At 55.2% G+C, this 22,799-nt stretch overlaps 1 protein-coding gene across 1 annotated transcript in view; it reads right to left on the bottom strand.

Annotated features, from left to right (window-relative positions):
- Positions 1 to 8,426, bottom strand: part of DAGLA (diacylglycerol lipase alpha) — a 29,434-nt gene extending 21,008 nt beyond the window's left edge. Inside the window, exons 1-6 of the mRNA XM_036764199.1 lie at positions 8,332 to 8,426; positions 7,555 to 7,766; positions 7,344 to 7,445; positions 6,139 to 6,277; positions 3,638 to 3,725; positions 147 to 281 (exon numbers count right to left, since the gene is read on the bottom strand). Coding sequence (XP_036620094.1) covers positions 147 to 281; positions 3,638 to 3,725; positions 6,139 to 6,277; positions 7,344 to 7,445; positions 7,555 to 7,766; positions 8,332 to 8,426 — 771 coding nt within the window. The remainder of the gene's footprint in view (positions 1 to 146; positions 282 to 3,637; positions 3,726 to 6,138; positions 6,278 to 7,343; positions 7,446 to 7,554; positions 7,767 to 8,331) is intronic.
- Positions 8,427 to 22,799: the final 14,373 nt, after the last annotated feature.

The following is a 22,799-nucleotide window of genomic DNA, read 5'->3' as shown; positions in this document are numbered from 1 at the left end:
TCCTTGTCTTTGTGAACGCTCAGGGAACCCTTCAGGGAGTAATAGGGAGCTTGGCAGCAAATGGGAAGGCAGGGCTCCACCTGTGGAGGGTGGGAGAAGTGAGGGGGGGCCAACAGGAGGAGTGAGGAAGCCTGAGTGTTGCTCACCTCGTCCAGAACTGCATTGCGCTTGGCTCGCTGTCGCTGCCTCAGAAGCACCAGTCCTGCGATGATGTCAGATGGCACGATGTCGAGGTCCCGAAAAAACTCCGCAAAGAGGTAGGCGATCTCAGAGTAGGCATCCTGAAAAACCCAGGGAGGAGGATGGGAGTGGAGCACAGGAGGAGAAGGGGGCGAGAGGAAGGAGAGAGCTCATTCCTAAAGCCAGAAACAAAAGCCACCTCCTCCAGGAAGCTTGCCTCCCTGCCACCTCCGGGGGGGGGGTCCCTGACCCTTCCCTGGCTGTCACTGAACCTTCCATCTGCAGTCAGGTCTCATCCCATCTGTCCCCCTCTGCACTCCCATAGCTGCCCCCTCCCCAGTTTAGCCCATCGCTCATCCCCTGGGCTAGTACAGGGGCCTCCTAACTGGGCTCCAGCCACAGGTCCCTCCCCGCTCCAGTCCTGCCTCTCAGCAGCTAAAGCCCAGGGGCAACCGCCTCTTAGTAAACTCCAGTGGTTCCCAATTACTGCAAGGATCAAAGTCCTCCCAACCTGATCCCCTGCGTCCCCTTCTGGGATCCAAATGCACAGTGTACCAGTCATCCCCTGACTCTGAGCCTTTGCCCTGGCTGTCCCTCACACCTGAAGTGCCCTCCTACCTTCACCGGCTTCCTTCCAGAAGGAGCTCCAATGCTACCCCCTGCAGGAGACACTCCCAGCTGCCAGGGCTCTCCCCTGTGAGACTGCCTTCCAATCCCCTGTAGTTACTTGTGTGCAGCCTCCCCCATCAGAAGGTGAGCCCCCTGAGGGCAGGGCTTTTCACATGTGGCTCTGTGTGCACACATCACATCCCACAGCTATATTGTGAGGTCCACAAGAGCAGGCACCCTGTGGCCTCTCAGCTTTCCCTCTTTCCCAGCACAAGGCACGGCCCCTGTCTTCCTAGGGTCCCCATGACATGTCTGCCTCATGCCCCCCAAAGCTTTCGGGACCCCAGGAAGAGCTTCATTTTAGCAGGCCCCAGTCCTGGCCCTCAGGAAGCAGAGGGAGAATTCTCAGCATCTCTGCCAGGGCCACTGAACCTGAGACCCCTACCTCTCCTGGGGCGGGCACAGAGAGCCCTGCATGATGCAGCCCATTCTTCAAGACACAAATTTTACATCCTCCACAATGACCCCTGATGCTCCCAGCAGTGTCTGCACTTCAGGTCTGGCCACAAGGCCCAGAACTGGCTGGTGCCGGCACTGTTGGTTAACAGTTCCTTGAGTTCTTTGCTGGGACCCTTGAACTCCCAGCCTGGGGGCATCTCCCTGTCTGGCTCTGTCCCCATCCCCTCCTGCCCTACCCCAGCACAGGAGCTGAGGCCAAGGACCAAGGCCCAATAATTCTCTCCCAGACACTAATCATGGCCCCGATTCCGGAGGGGCCTACCCTTGGCCAAGCCAATGCCCCAACTACCCCAACATCCAGCAGAATTGCATGATCATTCATATTCAGAGCTGGAAGGGGCAGTAGAAGTCATGTAGGGCACCTTCTTCCCTTGGCAGATGAAGAACCGAACCCTAAGAGGGCAAACATCGTGCCCAAGACCTCAGTGGTGGCCGTGCCAGAGCTCGGATTTGAAGCCAGGGCCCATGACTCCAAAGCCAGGGAGCCTTCCTCTCGAGACACATCCCACCCTACCCTTCTCCAGAGCACCACAGTCTCTGGAGATGGTCTGGTCGTTCCCATGATGCCCCTGGCAGCAGCTCCAGTGCCCCAGGGCACCCAAGAGGGCTTCACTGCCTCAGGAGCCAGAAGACCTGCATTCCAGGCGCATGGAACCATCTCAGATGAGCCACTGCCTCTTCCTCCCCAAATGCTACCAGGGGGACTCTCGGTCCGAGTGCTCTAAGGCTGTTGCCACCATCACAGGACCAAGACTGAGAGGGCTCTCAGGCCAGGGAGTGCCATGAGGCTTGAATCCCTCCTCTTCTCAGAGTCTTCCTTGGTTCCTTGTGGGGCCTCCAGAGAGAGGCTCTCCTCCCCGCCTTCACTGCCCTGTGGTGGCTCCATCTCCCAGACTGGCTGGTCTCCTCTGGAGATTTTCCTTTGGACCCACCTTGCAGAGTCAGGGTAGCTTGGCTGGGTTCTCTAGGTCAAGAGAAGGCTCCACCACCGGGCAACCCACCCTCCAGCCAAGGACAAGCCACAGAGGCTGGCTCGGGGTGGGGGGGCTCCTCTCCTCAGCTTCGCTCTAGGACCTCAAGGGTCCTCTTAGACCCGGGAGATTGACTCTGCAGATCTCTCAGGTGAAAAGAATTCTACCACGATTTTTCAGGGTTTTTCCACTGAAGGGCTTTTTCTGGGTCAGTGAAGACTGTCTTCCCCTGGCTCAGTTACTAACTCATGGGAGCAAGCTGCTTTCCCTCCCTGGGTCCATCAGTAAAATTAGGAGGGCAACCTCCTTTACAATCCCCCTCAGCTCTGACATTCTCTGTTCTGTGTCCTGAGGCCCTCCCACCTGACATTTTGTGTTCTGTGTTCTAAGGCTGCTTCCTTCTCCTGACATTCCAGGTTCTATGATCCCCACAAATTCTAACATTCTAGGTTCTTAGGCCCTTCCACACTCTGACATTCTCTGTTCTGTGTCCTGAGGCCTTCCCACCTGACATTTTGTGTTCTGTGTTCTAAGGCTCCTTCCTTCTCCTGACATTCCAGGTTCTAAAAATTCTAACATTCTAGGTTCTTAGGCCCTTCCACACTCTGACATTCTCTGTTCTATGTCCTAAGGCCCTCCCACCTCTGACATTTTGATTTCTATGTTCTAAAGCTCCTTCCTTCCCCTGACATTCCAGGTTCTATGGTCCCCATAAATTCTAACATTCTAGGTTCTTAGGCCCTTCTGCACTCTGACATTCTCTGTTCTATGTCCCATTTTAGGGTCCAGGTCCCTCTCAGCTCTGACACTGTGTTCCATACTCCAAGGTTCCTCTGAGGGATGCCATCTGTTCTAAGGGCCCTTCAGGAGTTAACATTCTATGTTCTATAGTCAGGGTGCAGAGTGCCAGGCTGGGAGCCAGGGAGACCTGCATTCAAATCCAGCCTCAGACACTGATTAGCTGGGTGACCCTGGGCCAGTCACCCTGCCTTGGCATTCTCATCTGTAAAATGGAGATCACCATAGCGCCAATCACTCAGGGTGAGAGTGAGGAAGACATAATATCCGTAAAGTGCTGTAAACTGATACGATCCGGAATGCACGCTGGGCTGCCTCCCTTGGCAAGTTAGCAGGAGGGCCCTTGTCTGTCCGTGGGTTCCGTGGGGGTGGGGATTCTTTGGTCGTGTGCCTCTCCATGGTTCTGTGACATTCCATTGAGACACACTGATGACTGTCACCGGGTGGTTTCCATGACAAAGGTTCTAACCCATGGGGGACCCATGGCAACGCTCCCCAAGCCTTTGCCCACCTCCCTCCCCCAACACCAGGCCGAGGGAGGGAGACTCCCAGGAACTTACCGACTGGGAGTCCTTGGTCCGAGTGCAGCACAGGAACACTTTGAGCCGACGAGACCAGCTGGTGGCCTGGCCCTCTTCTAGGCGGTGCCTAGGGGGTCAGAGTAAAGGAGGGAACGTCAGGGCCATTCCCAAGACCCCATCAAACCGGGGTGGCCATGCAGAGGCTCCCAGGAAGGGATTAGCCGCTCAGTCCCAAGCCCAGGCCTCGTCTGTCCAGGATGGAGGCTCTGAGGATGACCCTTCCCTGGGAGGCTCCCCCTCTGCCAGGAGGCTGGAGCACAGACACTCCCAAGAGACCAAGACAAAAGCATCAGGGAAACCCTTAGCAAAGGGGGCTGCTAGCCCTCTGTCCCCAGGTGGCTCTGGGTGGGACACTGGTCTTGGTCTTGCCATTGGCTTGGTGTGCTGGGCTGCTTTCTCATCTCCTTTCTACATCATAGCAATCCTGCAAGTCTAAAGGATATGGAGACCCACTCTGATCCAGCTGTGCGTGTGCTGAGATGCTCCAAAGAGAAGAATGCCACCCTACTGTCCTTCTCTACCCCCTGCCCAGTCACACAAGCCCATTGCAAGCACTATGACCTAGGAAGCTGCACCCAACCAAGGGTCATTCACAACAAACCAAGGTGTCTCAATGCTGCAACTGGGGGGAAGCAGATGGTCTGGGGAGAGTCTTGCCTGAAGGCAGGGATGGGAGGTTATGTACATTGGAGCCACTTGGACTTGAGGGTGCTAAATAAAAGGTTCATCTCCACATCAAATGAGATGGGGAATCAAAAATGTCAGGAAACTTGTTGGACAGAACCATTGAGCGTCCTGGGAAGGAAGCGAAGGAAAATTGGTCAGTGCCCGTTCGAGGCCAAAGGCATCAATGGGGTCTCTCAGCAGTCAGTGGCAGCCGCCTCCAATGAGGAAAAGCTGGAGTGAGTTGCTATTCTGGGAGGGTGTGGCCAGAGCCAAGAGTTCAGAGGCCAATCCAAAAGGCAATCTCCTGGTTGGCCAGCCTGCCGGGAATGCTGGGCTGGGGGGCTCTGGTAGACCTAAGAGGTGACCAAGGAGACAGGCTTTCCGCAAAGGGCCATCCTGGTGGAGATCAGAGGCAGGTCTTTAATGTATGTAAGGGGCTGGAGGAACTTCCTCTGGGGAGGCTCCCCCAGGGGCCCTAAGCCTCTTTAGTTCGTGCTGCCTGTGCTAAACCCTTCACTTCCTATGACTTCAGATCCCGGATCCCAGGGCAAATGATGCTGGGTTGGACTCTAGGGCCTAGGCCAAAGGCCAGATCCTTACACTGGGTTCCTGAAGCTCTACACACCACCCTGAGGAAATGTGATGGGCATCAAGGTGTTAAGTGGTGGCTGGAGGCAGTGGTGACCAGCAGAAGACTCCAAACCCCCCAAAAGGCTTTTTAATTAAAACGACAGAAACCACAAAGCCCCCGACTGCAAGGGAGAAGACTGCATCTGCAGCCCCAGAAGCCATTAGAGCAGGGGCGTTTTCTGCAAGGGCCTAAAGAGCCCAAGAAACCAGGAGGGAGAGTAGAGAATGCTCAGAGCTAACCAGACTTTGTGTGCTCACTGCCTTTGGCCCCAAGGCCAGAACTGTGGAAGGGGCTGAAGGAGCTGGGTGTGGTGCGCTGATTCCAAAGTGCTGAGACATAGGGAGGCAGGCCCAGGGACCTGGCTAAGGAAGATCCTGGCCCCTCCTTCCTCCTCTTTGTCCCTCCTTCCTTCTCCTTGTCCCTCCTTCCTCTTCTTCTTCCTCCTTGTCCTTCCCTCCCCTGCCATCCTGCTCCTCCATCCCTCTCCCTCCCCCTCCGGCTGAGAGGGCACGTGGGCTGGCAGGACCCCTGTTTGACAGGACAGGAGCCACTCAGGCCTCACACTCCCTGGGTGGGTTTGCCCCTGGGCCTTTGTGCATCTGTGGCTTCTAACATGCCCCGGGCCCCCCCCCCCCCCCCCCCCCCCCCCCCCCCCGCCCAGATCCTCTCTGCTAAGTGAGATTCCTCCTTGACAAGGAACCTTGGGCAAAAGCCCCTTCCTCCAAGGAGCCCTCCCTGATTAATCCTCAGCCCACTGAGCCCTCTTCTACCCTGTTCTCTTGGCAGAGCACACATGTCTTCATGTATGCTTAATATGTGCTGAGAAAGGGGGGACGGAAGGAGGGAGTGAGGAAGGGAGGGACGGGAGAGAGGGAGAGAGAGAGAGAGAGACAGAGAGAGACAGAGACAGAGAGATAGAGATAGATGGAGAAGAGAGAGAGAGAGAGAGAGAGAGAGAGAGAGAGAGAGAGAGAGAGAGAGAGAGAGAGAACAGAGGGAGAGAGTGGGGCAAGAAGGGAAGGAAGGAGAGAGGGAGACAGAGAGGTGGGGAGGGGCAAGGAGAGTCCTGTCTGCCCTGTGGGTCCCTCCCAGAACAGGGAACACCTCCGTCATTTCTTTTATCTCTGTCCCCTGAAGTCCCAGACCCAGGGCTCGGCACCCACTGGCCAGCAGACCAACTGACCGCAGATTGTAGGTCCGAAGGTTCCGCTGCCTCCTCTTGGTGGCCCTCAGCTTGACAAAGGTTCGTCCGGTGGGGTCAAAGACGCACAGGACAGTGATGCAGACGCTCAGGATGACGACCCAATTACAGACAACCATTCCTGTGGGAGGAGGGTGTTGGGGTTTGTCTGGGGGCCTCCCTCCCCTGCTCCCTCCACGGGGGAGGGGGAGTGGTAATGAAAGTCCTCCCCCTCCTGATTCCATGGCTGTGGACTAACAAGGATGGGAATGTCTAAGTGTTCTCCAGAGCTTACACTGCCCTTTGCCCACAGCGCCCCCATCACAGAGCTAGTGTAAGAATTACTGTCCATTTCACAGCTGAAGACACTGTGTCCTGACCCCAGGAGACAGAGAAGCAGACACACTTTGCTCCTCTTACGAGAGAGGCAGGGGGCGGCAGGCAGGGAGCGAGACTCCCATTCAGCGGGCTGGGCTGGCCTCACCGCCTTTGGTTACAAGAGAAGGCCGTTAGAAAAGAGAACAGGATTTTTTTAAGCGTCAACAAAGTGTTTTTTTAAAAACCTTGAGGCTCAGAGAGAGACTTGCCCAAGGTGAATAAGCGTCAGAGCTGAGACGCCTTGCAGGTGTCCTGAGCCCGTGTTCCACCCTCCCTCCACCACAACACAGGGCCCAAGAGGCCTCTCCCGGAGCCCCGGCCACCACCGAGGCTGCTTCCCGATGCTGGCTGGCTGGCTCTACTGGGAAAGCAAACGTTATCATCCACCTCGTACTGAGGAGGCTGAAGCTCGGAGGGTCACACGCCAGGAAGTGTCTGATCAGGGGTCCTGGGATTCAGTTCTTGCCTCTGACCCCTTACGGCCTATGGGGCGTTACCTCTGAGCCTTGGTTTCCCCCTTTGGCTTCCGAGGTCCCTTTGAGCGCTAGGTCATGGACCTATGATTCTGGTCATCTCTGTCCCTTTTTTCCCATTTAATCATATTTTATTTTTTTCCAATTCCATGTAAAGATAGTTCTCAACACCTACTTTGATGAGATTTTGAGCTCTAAACTTTTCTCCCTCCCCCTCCCCAGACAACAAACAATCTGATACAGGCTCTATACGTGTGACCGTACTAAACCCACAATCTGCCCCTTTCTCCGGGCCGGGCCGGGGACATTCGGCCGCCTCAGGGAGACGTGTACTGGGTGCTGAGGGTTGGGACGTACCGAGGGTGACATTCTTGGCGGTGACATCATTGCAGGAGGTGTAGTAGTGGGTGAGCCAGACGATGCCAACGATGGCATAGATGAACTCGATGAGCAGGATTGCTGGGAAGAGAGCAAGGCCAACGTGAAGGGCGTGCAAGGCGTGGCGGGGCGATGCCCCAGATAGACAGATACACGAGAGAGTGAGCGTGCACACGCGAGAGGGCCTTACCCAGGCGCACGTAGAGCACATACTGCATGGATTCGCGGGGCTCCGTGTACAGGATGCCCCCCCGCATGCTCAGCCATATGATGGCCATCTCAGCAATCATGCAGCTCAGGAGGATGCCCAGGTAGCCGCGGCCGTGGTCCACCAGGTTGAGGGAGCAGGCTTCGTTGGGGTTGTAGGCCAGGCCGAAGAGCACCACCGAGAGGATCACAAACCTGCCGGGCATCAGCTGGGCAGTCAGCAGCTGCCCGGGGTGGAAGGGCCCAGGTAGGGGGCAGGGGGGAGGAAGGAGGCCGTCGAGCTGGCTGCAGGAACTGATCTCCTTTGCTGACCACTCCCTGACCACAGGAGCTGTGCAGCCCTTTCAGGGAAGGGATGAAGGTTTCTGGTGCCAAGCTGGCAGGCTGGGCCATGGAAGGGCCCACGCCAGGGAGGCAGCAGCCATAGCTCAGTCGGGGGTCCTGGGGTCACTATGGGAGAGCCCCGTGGCCTTCCCTTAAAGTCCGGGAAGCCTCAGAATCTTCTTGTTTTAGAATTCTTCAAGGGCAGACGGGGAGCATGGGAGGCATGATAACCTTATTATCCTGAGTCTAGAACTGAGGGGGCCCTCCAGTGAAGGGAGGGGAGCCGGGCGGTTCCCCCCAGCTCCTGAGGGCTCCTGGGCTGCTCGGCCCCAGTCTCCCATTCTCTTTACCTGGTGTGGTACATGACTGGGACTGGCAGAGGTCGGGGTTGGGAGAGGCCCTGGGCCTCGGGCTGCCGAGTGCCCTCCATACTTACCACGTCGTATGGAGGAGGAAGAGGAAGATGGCTGGCAGGACGAGGTCATCGCTGCCCACAGACCAGCGCCGGCGGAACACCACAATCCCGGGCATGGCTAGCAGGTCTGGGGAGGCTCAGCATGCGTGACGCTCACCTCCTGCAAACAAGCAGAAGATGGTCCCTGTGCATCAGCCCCAGCCCCGGCTGCTCTTCACAGGCTAGGTTCCAAGGATGGGGAGGATTGGGGCAGGCCTGGCCGGGCTGCTCAGGGGCAGGAGCTGGGGCAGCCACTGGCCTGAATGACTCCTCCTCGCTGCCTTCTTCTGCTCAGATCAGAGTGATGGGCGTAGGGGAGGACGGGGACCAGGGAAGGGGCCCCCGGTCAGAGCCATGCCCTGCACAGAGGAGGGGTGCTCCTCTGAGGGTCCCCTCCCACACGGACCCTGACACCTTGGAGAAAAGAGAAAGATATGGGCAATGAGTGTTTAATTTGGGGCCAGGAGGTGGAAACCGACAGCAAGGGCAGAGGGCTCCATTGCTGGCTACACCAATAATTTGCTGCTCCTCTCTGATCTCAGGCTTCCCACCAGTAAGATACAGAATCCCAGGCTGAGGGCTGAGTGGGCCCTCTGGCACCTCCAGTCCAACCGTACGATACAAAAGATGGCCCATTCACTGCTGGGCTGGGGTCCCCAGAGAGGCAAGGTCACTACCATCTGCACTGAACTCTAGGGTGTTTCTGGGGCACGTGTCTGGACAGCTGACAGGGCCATCTCAACCTCTCCAGTGGCACCCAGTCCCCCATGCGCCTCCAAAGTAGGCCCAAGACATGCAGCAGGACAAGGGTAGAAATAAGGAGAGACCCCAATTTGGAACCTGGATAGATACTCCCGCCCCTGAGCTTGTGGGGGAAGCTGCAGGGGAAGAGAGCCAGGGCTGGGGAAAGGGCCAGGGTGGGTGGGGAAGCATGTGGTACTCAAGACAAGAGCCTCCCCAACCCAGGTCAGGAGAAAAGACCCCTGTGAAGGGCTCTGGTACCAAACAGGCCATACAGGGCAGCCTGAGAGGCTCACAGGGCATCTGGTCCAGGGGTGGCAGGTCCTTCCACCCAGGGGAGAGTGTGTCCATCCACTGAGCTGGCATCCCCTGGTAGGGAAGTTGAAAACTCCTCATTTAGCCATTACGGCCCCCCGGGTGGGCAAGGGGGCATGGAATGGGCAGGCAGCCACCCAGCCTCTCTGGCCAAGCAACATGCTCACTCCCTGGTATAGCTGCCTCATCTAGTCAGCCGGGACTGTTCTGAGTGAGCGGGCAGGAGGGCAAGCCGGGGTCAGGTCTCCTCCTCCTCCCCTCCCAAACCCCCCAGGAAGTGACATCATCCCACTCTCTGAGGAGACTGAGTGCAGATTCTGGGAAGAGAAGAGGATGGAGTGAGTGAGCTGTCATGGTGGGGCTGGGAACAGCTGGGGCTGAGGGCCGACCCATGTAGATCTCTATCCCTTGTGATACCGGCCCTCCCCAGCAGGACGGCAGGAGCACAAGTGTGTGCCAATGGGGCAAGGGGGCCGTCCGTCAGGAAAGATGCTGTGGGGGGGGGGGCCCTCCAATGGAGAATTCTGCACCCTGCTGTGCCGGTCCAGGGCTCAGAAACAGAAGCCTCCCCCCAGAGACCGGGCCTGATCCAGCCAGCATCCCCCTCCTCCAGGTCTGCATGGGCCAACCCTGGACCCAAACCCACCAACCTGTGGGCAGCCCGGATGCCACCTTTGCAAAAAGTCGGTGACCTTCCTTTCACCAGCCCACTGAACTTCCCCCAAGGGGCACGGAACTTCTAACTCCACACACACACACACACATACACACTCTCTCTCTCTCTCTGAATCAGCACCGTTTTTTCCCAAGGGGGCCCTCCCAAAAGGCTCGCTGTGATCTTGGGGGGAAGACGGATGAGGCCCTGGACACACATACGAGAACAGGTAGCAGCCTGCATCTCCTCCCAGTCCCCAAAGTCCCACGGTCTGAGGAGGAAGAGAGCGGACTGGGGAGTCCTGCTAGCCCAGCCAAGGGGAGAGGGTGCTGCAGCCAGCCCACTGCCCAAGCCCTTCCCCCACAGTACAGACCCTGCTCAGTGGGTCTGGAGGGGCGGCTGCCAGAGCAGTGGCCACACATCCCAAGGGATCCCCAGATGCTGCTTTGTGGGGTGGACCCAAGGAACTAGCAGATCCCAGGAGCCCAGCAGGCAGAAGACCTGGGTTCAAGTCCTGATGCCACTCCTAGTTAATGGTGTAAGCTTGGTCATTTTCCCCTCTGCAAAGTGAGAGGGTCGGGCCTAAACCCCATGGTCTCCTTTCTCCAGGATTCCTGGCCACTGATTAGACTTAGTAGACCTGGGAAATGGATGTCTGGTAGTCACACAGAGCATGATCTGCCTGAAATGCCACCATCAGTGACACATTCCCGCTACACGTACGCTCCTCAGAGCCCATCTTCCCTTCCCCCACCCTCCCTCTCTCGCCCTGCAGAGCCCTCCTGGGCTATCGGCCCAGCTGAGCTCACACCCAGACACTAGGGCCCAAACGGGAAGATATCTACTTGTTTCCTGGCAGGCACCCTTCATCGTCAAAGCGAGCCATGACTGAAGAGGGTGGCATCCTACCCCCTAAGCTCCTGGTACTGCCATCCATCCACCTTGCTGCACCAGTCAGGGAGGCCCAGCAAAAGGTGTGGCTGTGGCCCGGAGCAAACTTCCCTGGCTCCTAAGAACCCTGGGCTCAAAGACCCTCTAAACCCAGAGCTGGCAGCCTGTGACAGCCAATGTGTGCAGGGCTGTCTGGAGGGAAGCCCGCCCCTCTGCTCTTCTTGGGGGATCCATCAATCTCGGAGCCACTATCGGTAAAGACCCCAAATGGTGTTCTTTTTGCCGGAGATCCCAGCACCTCACAATCCTGGCATTGTCTGCGCCCTGGTGGGGGCTGTGATTTCCTCTCTGGGCAATGTCTTGGGAGAGATGGGGGAGGTGGAGGAGCAGTTGCATGGTCTGGGGATTTGCCCAAAGAAGCTCCTCTCTCTCTGGTGTGTGGGCAAGACACGCCTCCACTACATGCTCAGCCAGGAGGGGAGAGGCAGCCCCCCAGCTGGGTCTGCCTTGGTGGTACACACTGGCTTAACCAGCAGGTTCCCAGGAGAACCAGGCCCAGCTTCCAATCCCAGCTCTGCCACTTCCTACACGATGGCGAAGCCTCTCAGCCTCTAGAGGTCTCAGTATTGTCATCTGTAAAATGAAAGCCTTGACAATCTCTGAGGTTGAAGCCCCCCGGGGTTGTACCCTGACCACCACCCCCTCCTCGGGCCAGCCTCACACAAATGGTGGAGGGGAGGCTGTGGCTGCTCCTGGAACATCATCTGAGGGTCCTCTCTCCTACTGCCACCTGATACACCACCTTTTGTGATTCATTCCTTTGGGAGCCCCTCCACCCCCAACAGGCTTGTTTGTTTTAATGCACACACTTCAGGGATGGATGGTACATTGAACCCTTAAAGTCTAGGCTGTGATCAGATCCTCTTCCTTCCTAACAAGAGGGAAAAAGGTAAAGCCGAGTTCATGGAAAGGCATGTGAAAGACAGCCTGGCCCAGGGCTAGCCTGGGGGCTCCTGCTGGGTCTGGGAGACCCTGTGGCAGTCACTGACCCTCGGAGGCACCCTGTTGTGGTTCCTTTCCAGTTCTGCAAGAACTGACATCCCCACCACCAGCACCATTCCTTCCCTCCAGGCCTGGGGCTGGGTTCTGGGGAATCCTAAGATCTCAGACCTAGAAGTCAAAGGCATCACAGAAACCACCAAGTCCAACTCCCTCATTTTACAGATGAGGAAATCGAGGCCCACAGAGGGGGCATGGCTCCCCCAGAGCACGTGTCAGAGGTGGGATCTGAACCCAGTTCTTCTGGCTGCCCCCTGGGCTCCTTCCATTGCTCTCCAAGAGGACCACATCCCATCATAGAGGGAAATGGAAAAGACGCCACATGAATAGAGGGAACTCTGGCAGGGCTTTATTTGGGCAGGAGCCCACGAGGGAGCCAGGGAGGAGGCCCTGCGTGTGAGGACAGTCCAGAAAGGCCGGGCCGAGTCATTGCAATGGGCTCCATGCCAAGCAGAGACGTGTGCATTTGATCTCAGAGGCAGCTCTCGGAACGTGGTGAACCAGGAGTGACCGGGTCAGACCTGTCCTCGAGGAACAGGACGGATGGGAGAAGGTTACCGGGTCGGCCAGGTGAGAGGTGCCCAAGGCCTCAGCGCAGGCTGGTGTTAGCCGGAAGAGAGTGTGAGTCTCTGGCCAACAATGAGGAAGAGGACTGGTGTTAGGCACCCGGGGACAGCTGCTCTCCATGCTGTTAGAAAGGGCAGATCCCAAAGAGGCCCCCAAGGCGCTGGTGCTGAGTAGCTCCCTGGCTGGGCCCCACCCAGTGTCTATGGTTCTGGGAGCAGCATCTCTCCCAAGGAGAGACTTCTGGATTTGGGGGCTGGGCTAATGCAAAAGGGAGGAGGGTGAAGTGGGGTGGGGGCTTTCTTCCTTTCTAGGTCACCTTCCAGGATGCCACAACACACAGGGAATCAACAGATGTGAAGTCGGCTCACTTGGTAATGGGAATCTAGGTCAGAGTGAACTAAGGGCCCACAAAAGAGATAGTGATGGGAGGTGGGGAAATTCCTTCCCCTTCCCTCTCCCCACCTCTGACCTTGAAGCTGGTGAGGGGAGTCAAAAATGGAGCTCCCTGCTTGCACTCGTGCCCGGACTGGCTGAGGTTATAGGGCTGGGGGAACTTTGGCCAATGCGGGACAGGAATTAGAGCTAAATGGAAGTTCTTTTTTTGCCTTTAATACTGAAGAGAAAAAAGGGGGAGCAAAAGCAGCAAGCCTCACCCAGACAACTTCCCACGGGGGTAGGGAGGGGAAGGGGGCCAGGACGGTGGTCATGAGCTTTAGAGCCACAAGGGACCTCAGAGGCCAGTGAGTCCGACTCCCCACCTCTCCCCTCTCCCCATGTTACACATGAGGAACCTGAGAGTGAGAAAAGATGAATCGTTGGCCCAAGGGACTACAGCTCCTAAGTATCTAAGGAAGGATTTGAACTCAGGTCTTCCTGACTCCATCCACCACACCACCTCAGTGTGACTTTTACTTGTGCTTCTGGTCACGACACAGCGCAGGGAATTCCAAGAAGATCTAAGCCAACCCCTGCCTTCCACACTTGAAGAAACTGAGGCCCAGAGGGAGAAGGGGCCTCCAGTTCATCTGTGAGGCGTGTGACGGCCCCAGGAACACCCGGTCTTCAAGGCGCCATGTCAGGGTTCCCTATTCTCGCTCCATCAAACAGCTCCTGGGGCACCCAAACTTCTCATACCTTGCCCTGGCCCAGCAATACAGCCAATCGCCCCTCAGCCGGATTGTTCCTGATCTCCCCGGGAGATGCCCTAGGGAGACTTCTGGTGTGTCTGTCTTGTTCACACGAGTGAGGGAACATGTATAACCTCTCTCTCTTAAATCTTCTCAATCCAAGTGAACTCCCACACTGTCCCTAATCAGGAAAGACCAGGACCGAGGGTTTTCTCCTGAGTCTGCCCAAGACATGGGAGGCCTCTGCTCCATACTGGCCTCCCCCACCTCTGCCTTGCTTTGACCAATGATCACTTAATCACCAAACCCGATGGGCTTTTTCAGGCTTCATCCTTAACTGGACTGCTGCATTCAAGACTACTGACTGTCCTCTCTTCCTAAACCTCTCTCCTCTCTGGCTGTTCTTTCTCAGTCCCCTTTGGGGCTCACCATCCCTGCCCACTCCAAACTGTGGGTGCTCCCCAAGGTTCTGCCTTGGACCTTCTCTCTCTCTCCACTCTCACCTGATGACCATCAGCATCCATCTCTATGAAGATGGCTCCCAGGTCTCGATGTCCAACCCCATTCCCTCCCCTGAGCTTCAGGCCTGCTTCTCCAACTGCCTATTGGTTCCAATTGGCTGTCCCATGGACATCTTCACTGACCAAAACAGAACCCATTATCATTCCCCCAAACTCATCCCTCTTCCAAACTTCCCTATTTCTTTTGAAGGCACCACTATCATCCTGGTCACCCAGGTTTTTCACCTGGTTCTTAACAGCCTCCCTCACTGCCCACATCGGATCAGGTGCCAAACCTCGCGGGCTCTACCTCTTTCTGATGGCCGATCACCTCTCTCCTCACCCGGGCACCACTTTAGCCTAGGCCATCATCATTCTTTACCCAGATTCTACAATGACTTCCTACCTGGTCTTCCCTCCTTGTCTTTCCCCACGCCATGCCCTTGTGCCTGGGATACAAGACCTCTTCCCCTCCTCCTCATGGAATCTTTCTTTTCACTCAAGACTCATCTCAAGTCCCGGCTTTTACTGAAGCCTTGGGATCTGCTCAGCTCTTGAACCACCCTTTGTGTTTACTGGCATTCATCCTCATCAGAGTTGCTCTGCATATGTCGATTAGATGCATGTACTTATACTGTACAGATACCGCATTAGAATGGAAGCTCTTCCAGAATTGGGATTCTTTGATTCGTTGTCTTTGTATCCCCAGGGCCCAGCCCAGTGCCTGGCAAAAGGCCTTACACAGAGGGGGTGCATGCTTGAAAATGATGTCCAGGCTGACCTGGAGGCATCTGCCACAGGGAACAGAGTGGGCCCGCCATCAAGTGGGCATCCGTGGATGGAGCATGGCTACTCTTTCAAGATGGTGGCTGATGCCATCATCTTGTGAGACAGGATCCCCCAAAGCTACAGGAGAGCCCTGAAGGCAGAAGGCCTAGGTTCAAGTCCTACCTGACAAGGACTGGCTATGTCACTCTGATCAAGTCTCTCAACCACTCAATGCTATGGGGGGGGCAGTGTTAGAAGATGGACTTGCCCTGGGAGGAGGAGTTTCTTCACCTAGCAGTGAATCAGGTCGCTCTCTCTAAAGGTCTAGGAAGGGAGTGGTAGAGGGGGAAGGGCTAGAGAGAGCCTCCTACCAAGAGGAAGGGCCACAGTCACTTGGCTACTTTCTTTGTGCACAGAAGACGAGAGAAGGAAGGTAGTGAAAGAAAACTGAGGGAAGACACAATCTCTTCTTGTCCTGGATATCTTTAACTCTTCTATCTACACAGGCCTCTCTACCTTCCCCAGGGCCTTTGTGCACATCATCTCATCCTCGTCTCATGATATTTTGAAATCAGTAAAATAGGTATTTTTCCCATTTTGCAGATTGGGAAATTCAGGGGCAGAGGAGTTAAGAAACTTGCCCAAGGTCACATAATAAGTCAGTTAAAGCTGAGACAAGGGCCCAGGCCAGCTGCCTCGAAATCCAGGGGATGTTCTACCAGCCCCACTGTCTCCTGGAATATTATCATTATTATGGTTTTTAATCCACCTAATGTCCTTACGACTCCCACTAAAATGCCCCAGGAGCCACTGAGGCAGTGGCATCAAACAGCCTCTAGGGCGGTTTTCCTTCCTTTCTCCTTCTCCCCTCTTACTCCATCCTCTCTGATGTGCTGGGGTGAGCCAGCCTGGCCCAGCAGTGGAGCCAGGGTTTGACAGATACCGGCCAGCAAGAAGGAGAGGAGGGTGAGAGAAAGAGAGTAGGCGTGGGTTTGGGGCCGGGTGTGTTCAACCCAAGCTAGAGGCCTGAAAGCTGCTGATTTTCACACATCAGATGGGTTGGAGAAGAAGCAGAGCCGATCTTGCCCAGGGCCGGGTCCAGATTTCAGCACAAGAGTGGCCTTTTTACAGAGTTTCTCCAACTCACCATGACTCTAACATCAGGTGGTGGAGTCCAGTAGGACTGTCCAGGAGACAGGTGTACCATGGAGAGCTCCAAGCTACCCAGAACTGGTGCCTCCTTTCCCTGGGACAGGGGACCCCTCCCCCATCCCCTAAGGATAAAGCCTGGGATCTTGGGGAACCACCCCCCAAACAGGACAGTTTCAGGGCTGGGTAGAAGGTGAATGGGGGGAGCAAAGAGAGAGCAGAGAGACTCCTGTCCTGTTGGATGTGCCAGGCCTTGCGGGCTGTTCCTCTGCGGGACAGCCAGGGGCCAGGCCGCCGGCTCCAGCTTCTCCCTCCCAAGGCTCTCCTCCTCTTCCTCACCACGGTTCCATCTCATCCCTGGCTTCTTGTTCTCACGCTAATTATTTCACATTTGTCTACACTGAACTGAGTTTGCCATCTGCTGCCGGCCCAGTCAGCGACACCAGCCAACTCGGTTGGAATCTGGTGCTTTTGTTTCCTGGTATTTGTTCGGAAAATGAGAAACATATTGTAGAGAAAAGAGAAGGGTCCAAGGGGTCCTCCGGTCCCTCCCCTGGAGACATTTCTCTCCTCTACTGCCCTCCCCCTCATCTCCTGGCTTATATTCTAGGCTTGTGGCCCAGTTGGTTTCAAAAGACTCAAGTGTTTCCCATGAGGGGCTGTTCCGGTTCTGGAAGCCGAATGACTTGTTTTCCATCAAGAAACATGTTCCTATCCCTTTTGGCCTGCTCCTCCCGCTCTGAACCATCCTAATTCCCTCCCGATATATGGATACGGACTAACTAGACAGTTGTCTCATTCAGCAGCTCTTTGGCCTGGCTGTCCTTCTTAAATCCTTTCCTTTGAGGCCTATCAGTTTCATAGAATCTTTGAGTTGATCAGGACCTCCAGAGCTTATCCAGTCCACTCCCTGGTCACCAGGCAGACCTAGAGTCTAGCAAGCCCCGGAGATAAGGACCCAGATTGAAAGCACTTTAGGGAAGGAGGCTCCTTAATCTCCCTTGGTAACCATAAGGAAAGGGTTGTCTTTTGTGAAACTTGATAACTGTGGTGAACTGAATTGCACTTTGAGGAGTCTCATCTTTTCTGGGGTGACTGAACGCCAACAAGTGTTTCTTCTGTCTTTGTTTCTCCCTTAGAAGAGGGGAGAAGAAGTTGCTAACATGAATGAGGCACCCCAAATCCCATATTCAATAAGGAGGCTTCCTGATTGGGCTGGAGTGAGCCTCAGATTGGAAGAATAAAGGAATGAACTCCTTCCAGAGATGCGAAGTAGGGTTGGGAGTGAAGATACGATTTTCTTCTGGGGCCATCAAAGAAGTAGCACCAACTAGCTTCCAGTTCAAAGAGGATCATGGGCCCAGGCTATCCCAGGGTAACCTGAGTTAGGGATGGGTTAAAAGGCCCGGGAGCTTTATTTCACGTGGACTTCTTATTACCTCACCACACTGATCATATCTAAATTTATCTCTTTTCCTTTATGAAAAAGTTCTAAATGATGGACTCTTGGTCTGAAGCATGTGAAAGAGGGAGAAGGGAAAGAGGGGAATAGGCCAGGAAGCAGGATACAAGGAGCACCTCCAAAGCAACCCTTTACCAGAAGCCGGGCTGGTGCTCTGAGAGCAAGGCTGGGCTTGTCACGGTTGGGGCTGTGACAGATCTCTGCATCCACAGGGCATAGCCAGTTCAGCTAGCCAGAAAGGCTCATCAGAGTTGGAACATCTAGGAAGTTCGGTGCCTCCTGAAAGTTCAGAGATGACAGAAGATTGGAAAGTCTGAATGTGCCGGTCATTTCAGAAAATTCTTCCTTATCTCTCATCTAAACCCTTCATGATGCAAACAGACAGAGGCCATTTCCTCCTGTCATTAGTGAAGACAGAAGGCACTTGATCCTCACTTTTTTCATTTGAAAAATGACAGGGAACCTCTGTTTCTTGCACATTCCAAGCTAAGCAACAACTTCCTTTGGCCTCCTCTTGTGCACCTCGGTCTTTAACTCTTTCAATCACTGAGCTCTCGCCTCTGAATTCTTTCCATGACCCCAGATCTAGACACAGCAAAAGTCCTTTGACCAGTCCTGGGCTGGGCATCTTTCCTGTGCCCATCATCCCAACAGCTCAGGCCCAGGGCCATTTCTCTGCTGGCCCTTCAGAACCAGGCAGAGGAGAAGTATTCTCTTACAGATCCAGCCAACCCTTCTGTAAAACTTGAGGCAGGAGATGAACAAACTGGTCAGATCTCTTCCAAACCAACCCCTTCCCTGGGTCCTCACAGCCCAAGTCTGCCTCTCAGGCCAAGCCGGCTTATTGTTCTTCCTTCCCTGATCCAGGCCTGTTGCAAAGAGTTCTTTCTCAGATCTAAGACATGATCGCCTTCATCTAAACCAGTACTCCCCCAGGCATCCCCCTCTTTGTGCATGTTCTGCTTCTTCTCCTCACTCCCCTGCCACCCATGGTGGGGAGTTATCAGTCCTCTCCTACAAAAAACAGATCTGTGACTGATTCCTCCCCAGATGGCTTATCTCTCTCCACACTGCTATGGAGTGGTCGGTTCCTGGCCCTGCACCCAAATTAGCGGTTTCCCCCAGGATTTCTTCTCTCCTCTCCGAGAGCAGCATGTTACAGTGGATTGTCACCTGCCAGCTCCCTGAGGAGGATGTGAGGCGGGCCTACCTGGCCCCATCTTCTTTCCCTTCCCTCAACCCCGTCTCCTTGGCATCAACCAGCACTTGTTCCCAGTCCTTCTGTCGGCTTTTCAGTCTGTCTGAAGGGCCGCTGAATCCTGCCTATTTGAATTCACTGCATGAACAAGAGCCATGAGCAGCTGTGTCAAAAGTTTCACACACACACACACTCACACACACATTGGAGGGGGTGGAACAAGCCTCCAAGAAGACTGCTTACTCGGGCCTCGCCAGCCCACAGCACATGCTGGAGGCTCAGCTGATCCAATTTCACTTGAACCTATTCCCCTGGGCCATACGGAAGTGGGGATTGAATGTCAGAGTAACAGGAGCCCGGTCTACAGGGAGGATGTTTGCGGAGTCACACGCATGTGAGGAGAAGGACAAACACGTCATGTCCCTGCAGCTGTAAGGAGCCTTCGGGCACAGAATCCCAAGAGCAGCTATGGATGTCTCTTGGGAGAGAGTCTCCCCAGAGACCAGAGTGCCAACCCAAGAGAGCCCACAAACTCTCTGCCTGGTGCTCTTGCAGACTCTCCAAAGGACCACAGTGCACTAACAGATAATTAGGAACTGAGATGTCTAGATCCCAGGATTAATTCCTGATTCCAGCAGATTTTCTTAAGGAAAAAAAAAATCCATTGAGTTGTTTCTCTCTGCCTGGTTTAAAAATCAGTGTTTTCTTCTCATGTCCCTGGAATCCAGAGAGGTCTCCAAAAGGCCCAGGAGTCACTTCAGGCTCCTGCATCAAGGATGTGGTACGAAGACCACTCATTCCTGCTGAGGCCACTCCAGCTGAGAGCTGGATACAGGCACCTCTCAGACTGAGCAAACCCGGTGTCTACAAACTGGGATTTGCAGATTGGGGGGGAGGGGGAGGCTCGTCCACCCTTGCCTTGAAGTTGGGATTTGTGTGTGTGTGCTGCCATCTTCTTTCCCTTGCTCCCCCAGGCTCTCCAAGCCCTTGCATGGCTACTCTGTCCAGGCCCAGGGAACAGAACCACTCCACATCTGGACAGCTTCCTTCCCCAGCCTCTCCTCAGCTCACTCTCTTCAGTCTGGCCTGCCCCCAGCAGTGAGATCAAAGCCCTTGTAGCTTCTCAAATCAAATTAAAACTCTTAATGATGGGCTTCAAGGCTCACACCAGGTGGTTGTCCCCTGCACAACTCCCCTCGTCTTCCACAAACCCTCTGGCCAGGCAAAGACCTTTATCTGCCCTTGTACCTGCTTGCTCCCACTCCCAAGTCCTGGCCCCTCCTCTTCCTGGGAGGGCCCCAAAGACCCACCTTGCCACAGTCTTCTCAAAAGAGGCTTCTGGGGGCAGCTAGGTGGCACAGTGAGTAGAGAACCGGCCCTGCAGTCAAGAGGACCTGAGTTCAAATCCAGCCACAGACACTTGATACTTAGCTGTGTGACCCTGGGCAAGTCACTTAACCCCAATTGCCCTGCCTTTCCCCCTCCAAAAATAAAAAAAAAAAAATTATATAAAAAAAAAAAAGAGGCTTCTGTCTCCTCTTTCACTCGATGGCCTCATGGTGCTGATAAACAGATGCCAACAGGGATGCACATCACTATGTTTCTGCTGCACACTCACTTAGGGCCATGCCACGGGGCAAGAGCTCAGGTCCAGTGAGGCCCAGAACAGGGCAGTACAGCGTAGGAAGGGCCCTGACAAGCCAGACCAAGAGAAGGCTCAAAGAAAGCATGAGGGCTGTCCTGGGAGCAAAGAGTGGACAATCACGAGTCCCAGGACAAGAGGGCTAGAGCTCAAAAGGGTCGAGAGGCTGGCCCCCTCATCTTACATCAAGGGAAACTGAGGCTGGGGGAGTAAGAGCTTGGTGACCAAGGCAGGACTGAAACCCCAGTCCTCAGCCTCCAGGCCCCACTGTGCTTCCACTCACAGAGAAGCATGTGTCCACTCAATGCAAGCAGAACTCCTTAACTATCCGTGCTACCCACAAACTCAGTGTGCTGCCTCAGGAGGCGGTCAATTCTCCATCCACAGAGACCAGCTGGCCTTTTGTCCAGGGATCCCCATGCAGGTACGGCTGAGACCCGGCTGCCAATCTGGGGAGTCTGTGACTGCCTAGAGTTTGCTTCTCCGATTCCACAAACATGTATGAAGCGGGCAGGGCACTGTCCTGATCCTCTAGGCTGCACAGATAAAAAACAGAGCAGCCCCTTCCCTCAGGAGGTTTACATTCTCACTGCCTGTCCCTCTGTCCAAATAGGAACAATTGCGCTAGATTTCCTCTGACATTCCTCCCAATGGAGAGATTTTGGGATCCAGGGAATGGGGCCATTGGTTCATCCCATGCAGTTCCCAGCTCTCCCCAAGGACAAACACTATCTCCCTTCTGCTCAGTTTCCTGTGGCTCCTTTATACAATGAACACTCAATACATGCTAACCGATTTCCTAGGAACCACCACGAGGCCCCTTTTCCAGGCAGACAAACTAAGGCTTGGAGAGATCAGACTTGCTTATGGCTACACGGCCAATCTGCTGCTGTGCCCAAGAAAGCCAGCAGATAGTCTTTGCTTTCATGTCTTCCTTCCACCACCATCTGTGCCCAGAGGCCCAGGACAATAAGGTTCTGCCCTCTGACAAAAGCCCCCAGAGTGGTGGCTGGCAGCAGGGACAGCCAGAGCAAGGCCCTTGCTGACTGGCCAGGGCCTGGGGGGACCCCAGGACATCCCCTCCAGCCCAAAGTGGGCACAGAAACTACCTGGGGCTTTGCAGGAGTGTGGCAGGGTCTCACACCAGCCTCCCTGAGGCTTGCACTCTCCACACCATTAACCACCGAGAATGGCAATGAAGAAAAGCTGTCCCTTTTAAGGCAGCTGAGAGGCCTGGAGAGAGCTCAGAGGGCTCCCGGTAAACCACAGGCAATGAGCCTTTTAATGGACACACTGTGAGAGTGGGGAGAAGTCCAGGGTTGAGCCTGATGATTGCTAATGTGCTACTCTGCCTGGGGGGCCCAGAACTCGGAGGGGGCAATGCTTGGGTACAGCCCCCCAACCCAACCCAGCCCCCCAGCTGGGTCTGAGCCTGCACGGGAGACTTAGGAACAAGGACTGGAAAATAAAAGCAAGGTTGTGAGAAGTAGGTACTGTGGCTGGGGTCTGCCTGCGTCACAAGGCGTCCTAGCTCACTTCTGCAGGGATGCTAGAAATAGCTCTCAGTAATTCATTGCTGCAGAAAGTGACCTGGATCGTGGGCTCTGAGGCCTCCTGGAGGCCCCCTCCCCCTGATCCCCCAACCTGGGAGCACCCTGTCAGCACCGCACAAAACTGGGAACAAGGGGCAAAGATACAAAAGAGGCAAATTTCAGCCCCAGGTAACAAAGAGCTTCCTGACTGCCCAAAGAAGAATGGACTGCTTGGGGGGTTCCCATCACTGCAGGACTTCAAGAAGAGGCCAACTGGCAGGAATGCCGTAGGAGGGACTCCTGTTCAGGTGTGGCTTGGAGGGGAGGACCTCTGAGGGGCCTTCTGACTGTGAGTCTGCATGTGACCAGAGATAAAGGCTCAGGCCTACCCTGCTACCCCTTGAGCCGGAGCAATGCTGCCTGGCCTAGGGAGGGGCATCCCAGGGGGTGGAGGGTAGACCTCTGGTCTACCAGGCTGTGTCGCAGTAAAACTTCAGCCCTGCAGCACCTGCTTGCCAGCCGAGGTCATACAGGCTTAGAGTAGGACAGGCACAGTTGTCCTGGCTCACTCAGCTCAGATGAGCTGTCAGCAAGAAGAAAGCCTGGCACAGTGGAAGAACTCTGCATTTGGAGCCAGAGGATGTGGGCACAGCCCTGGCTCTGCCTCTGGTAGCACCGAGGTGAATGTGGGCAAGCTGTTCCTCCCACAGGCCTCAGCTCTCCTCTCCATAATGGCTGTGGGGTGCAGGGGTGACCCCCAGTTTCTACCTCGGCTTTATTTTGCCAACACCGGGCAGTCCTATCCCACGAGCTTGGCTAAAGTGCCAGTCAGAATCTCCTATCA

This window comes from Trichosurus vulpecula, chromosome 6, assembly GCF_011100635.1.
Source record: "Trichosurus vulpecula isolate mTriVul1 chromosome 6, mTriVul1.pri, whole genome shotgun sequence".
In the NCBI taxonomy this organism is placed as follows: domain Eukaryota; kingdom Metazoa; phylum Chordata; class Mammalia; order Diprotodontia; family Phalangeridae; genus Trichosurus; species Trichosurus vulpecula.
The sequence above is the reverse complement of the archived record's forward strand: the minus strand, read 5'-3'. Positions and strand labels throughout refer to the sequence as shown.